A 3,927-nucleotide genomic window follows, 5' to 3' on the forward strand; every position below is an offset into this window, starting at 1 on the left:
ACCCATCAATCTATCAAGATCCCTCTGTAGAATCTCCTGACCTTCAAGCAGATTGAGACATCCACCTAACTTGGTGTCATCTGCAAACTTAACTGAGGGTGCGCTTGATCCCCTCATCCAGATCATTGATAAAGATGTTAATGAGAACAGGCCCCAATACTGAGCCCTGGGGAACACCACTTGTGACCAGCTGCCAGCTGGATTGAACTCCATTCAGCACCAGCCTTTGGGCCCTGGCCATCCAGACAATTTTTTATGCAGCAAAGAATACACTCATCCATGAGTAGTCAGTTTCTCCAGGAGAATGCTGTGAAGAAACCTTAAATTCGGTGTAATAACACCAAACTGAAGTTAGTGAGCTAGTTGAAACAAGCTAAGGCGTCTATCCTATGGTTATGTTTATCAGGCTCATTAAGTGTGTTGACTACAGCTCAGTTCAGTTACCAGCTCACAGATTTGGTGCCATTTAAGGTATCCTAGGGTACAGAAGACATCTCTGTGTGGCTGGCAGACACAGGACCCATAAAAGACCTCCCAGCGTAGCAGCTGGAGGCTTGTTGAGATCCTCTCTGACATCTCAAATGGCAACTGACACCTCCATGAGTGCTGCTGAACAGAATACTGGGTCTCCACTGGCTGTGATGAGAGCCCAGAGACCTGACTTACCTGTAGACACCTATAGCTGAATCCATCCTGGCTTTTCATCTGAGTAGAGCATAGATCTTCTCCTAGACCACCAACATTATACTTGGCCTGAGGCAGCAACTAAACTTTGGTAGAGATTAAAAATAAAGATGACTCATCGTGTTTGTAGTCTCTGTTTTTATAATCCCCATATGAAATATTTTAAGGACATTTCCTTATTTTTCATAGATTGATTACCTGACACTTTCGTAAAATCAGACACTTCAAGGAGCGCCAAATTAAGTACACCAGACCATGTCACTATTGAAAAACTTCTCTTTACAGCTCGGAAAGCCCCTGATGATGCGGCTTCACAGGCTGGCGTTCAGAAGCTGTTCTAGTACGTGTGACCCAAAGAGCCTGTGTAAATTGTGATTAACAAAAAGGCTTCAGACGTATTTTACTTGGGAATGCTGTCATTACTGTGTAGCTAATCCTAATTATTTGTTGTATGTGTGTGTTTTCTTTTTTTAAGATTACCCTTAAGGACAACGTGAAGATAGAGAATCACACAGATTGTCACTGCAGTACCTGCTACTATCATAAATCCTAGGGCCTGTCCCTTTGCTAACGATCAAGGACAATGGTGAATGGAATATTTGTTTTTCAGCTTTTATAGCAGTGCTGTGTAAAATTTTATGTTTTCTGTTCAAGACACTGGGTAGACCTTTGAATAAGATGGATGGCTGATTTATTTCCTCTTTGCTTCTTCATGCATTTAAGTAAGTTTAATTATTTCCATTAGGGATAAAATACAGCTCTTGCATGACAACCAAATGTTTGATCAATTTTTAAAATAAACTGTAAGTTAAATCATCAATGTTTCTTGAGGAAAAATTATGATTTAATAGTTTATGATTTAAAACAAAAAAAAGTTGCTGCTGCAGTTCATTTCTAGATTTCTTCTTCTTTTTTTTTTTAATATGGGAAAGGGAGGGAAGGAGGAAGGGAGGGATAGGAACGTGGACAGAAAAAGAAACAACACTTTCCCCATATTCGTTTAGTGATTAGATTTTTCTGAATACTCAACTTTATGTTTCTCTTACTTCTTTTCCAAGCTGTCTTTACCTTGTTGACAGAGAGTGTATCAGTGTATCATCTATCCATGGTGCTCTGTCTTTCTGTGCCATCCTTTATTTTTCTTTGAACTTAATCTCCTCTCATACAGATAGGTAAGTGGATGCAGAATCAGATGTTATAAAGAATTGTACGCTTTTGCATAGCAATGGAGGAGCAGAGGAGCGTACAGCAGCACCAAACAGTATGAACTGTTTAAGGTACGCCTGGGCAGCATGGTACAGGGGTTTAGTAATTCCCAAATGCGGTGTGCTAGACCCAGGTATTCAAATGGGAAAGGTAGGGAATACATTAGTCTAGGAGAGGACCACAGAATATGTACTCAGAATACATGACCTTAATATCATAAACTGGCATTTTAGAGATAGTACTTGTTTGGTTGTAGTGGTTTGCATCGGGGTCTCTGGAGGAGCTGCTTGCCTGCCCGTGGGAACTGAAATGAATGAATTCCCCTGCTCTTCACCCAAATTTCTTGTGCGAGAACATCAGCCTTGCTTTGGTTGCTGCCTGCAAGGGTTTAAATGTGCTGACTCAAAAAGCCTTATATATTTGTGGGGGGTTTCCCTGCCGCATATGCTGTGAGGGTAGCAATAAGGGTTTCTAATGGGGAGAGGGAAGATTGCCTGGGGCGAAGCTGTGAGGGTAGCTGGTCTGCCCTGGGGCATGGCCATGGCTGGTATGGCACCCCTGCCAAATGACTGTAAGTAGTTTAGATACCCTCCAGAGCTAAGCTGTGATGGGGCACTCCAGCAGGTCAAGACCAGCAGAAGATGATGATGATTTAAATCCATCGTCAGGCTCTTCTGTCTATTGGAGTGCAAATTAAGTGTTATTTTCTAAGAATACAATCATGGGGCTTTGTGAAGAGGAAAAGACTTCACACAGATAGGGGGGATGAGGTTCTTAGGGAAGCATTAATCAGCACATGTCCAGTAAACCCTATTTGCCTCCATGACTTAAGCCCCTGATTCAGTCTTTTCCTGCTGGGAACCACAGATCTAGTCCAGTCCCATGTCCTAGTGCAGAATCATCTGCACCATGCCATTCCTGGGAGATGTTTGGCCTGGCTTGCTCTTGAAAAAAAACCTCCAGAGGTTACTCCAGAATCTGCCAAGGAGACTGATCTTGTTGCTTCACTGTTCTTGCTATGCTGAAGAATTTCAATCTTCTGGAAAGTTTTTCCTTAATGTTTATCAATGTTTCATTTGCTTTGATACTGCTTTTGGTCAGAGGGGAGGTAGTCCAGTAGGGTGGTCTTTAGGATGACTTTAAGAACATCAGCAGCACAGATTTTCACAATGAGAAGTCTAATTTCACATTCTGGATCATCACTCAGGGCGTTACAGGAATACATGTCAAGCAGCTGCTACAGCTGACTCACAATTCCAAGCTGTAGAGTTTTATTAAACATGATTGATGCAGGTACTCTTGCAGGAGAGCCAGGTCCTACCTGGAGTTTCTGGTCAACAAGAGAAGAGTGATTCGAAGCTGCAGGATGATTACCTTTGGGAGTGGTATTGCATTTTCTCATAACTTTGACAGGACTGAAATGGAGAGCAGGGAAACATTCTCTGAAGTTCGCTTGTGGGGGAGATGTGCTTTTTTGTCTTGCCAAACCTCTTGGATGACCTCTTACTCAGATGAGCTCCTCTGGCAGTATCAAGTACTTGCTCGTCTACTTATGCCTCTGCTTCCCGCAATAGCAGGTTGGTGACACGATAAACTGCTGTGTGCATCTTCTGAGTCAACTTCTGTATTATACATTCTAAAACCATAGAAATATTGAAAACTAGTAAGCAATTACAGTGAAACTCGTGCTTTAAAGAAGATATGAGATGCCAGAGCCCTGTGTCGTTCTAGGGTGCCTGGTCTGTTTTTCAGCGGCTTTTCCCTCTGGCTCAGTACAAAGGCATTTAGTCATGAGCTTCCCGCGTCCCGGATCCCTGTCCCCGCTAAGGAGACCTCGGGCATCAGCAGCCCCCGCAGTGTGTATTGTGAGGTATGCGGAGTGCGGGAGCACCCGCCTCAGTACGCTATCTGGCTCCGAGGGAAAACACCTAACAAGGAAAGTGATAAACCGGCAGATACGCAAACCTGAGAGCAGGCGGAAACGGGACAGAGAGAAAGCGCAGCCCTCTCCAGCCGCTGCTTGATGGGCCATTAGCG

General features: G+C 43.5%; 1 protein-coding gene across 1 annotated transcript in view; it reads left to right on the top strand.

Annotated features, from left to right (window-relative positions):
• Positions 1 to 1,504, top strand: part of CGA (glycoprotein hormones, alpha polypeptide) — a 4,290-nt gene extending 2,786 nt beyond the window's left edge. The window contains exon 3 of the mRNA XM_010139308.1: positions 1,160 to 1,504. Within this exon, the coding sequence (XP_010137610.1) occupies positions 1,160 to 1,237 (78 nt within the window). The 3' untranslated portion in view covers positions 1,238 to 1,504. The remainder of the gene's footprint in view (positions 1 to 1,159) is intronic.
• Positions 1,505 to 3,927: the final 2,423 nt, after the last annotated feature.

Source organism: Buceros rhinoceros, unplaced genomic scaffold (assembly GCF_000710305.1).
Source record: "Buceros rhinoceros silvestris isolate BGI_N320 unplaced genomic scaffold, ASM71030v1 scaffold10987, whole genome shotgun sequence".
In the NCBI taxonomy this organism is placed as follows: domain Eukaryota; kingdom Metazoa; phylum Chordata; class Aves; order Bucerotiformes; family Bucerotidae; genus Buceros; species Buceros rhinoceros.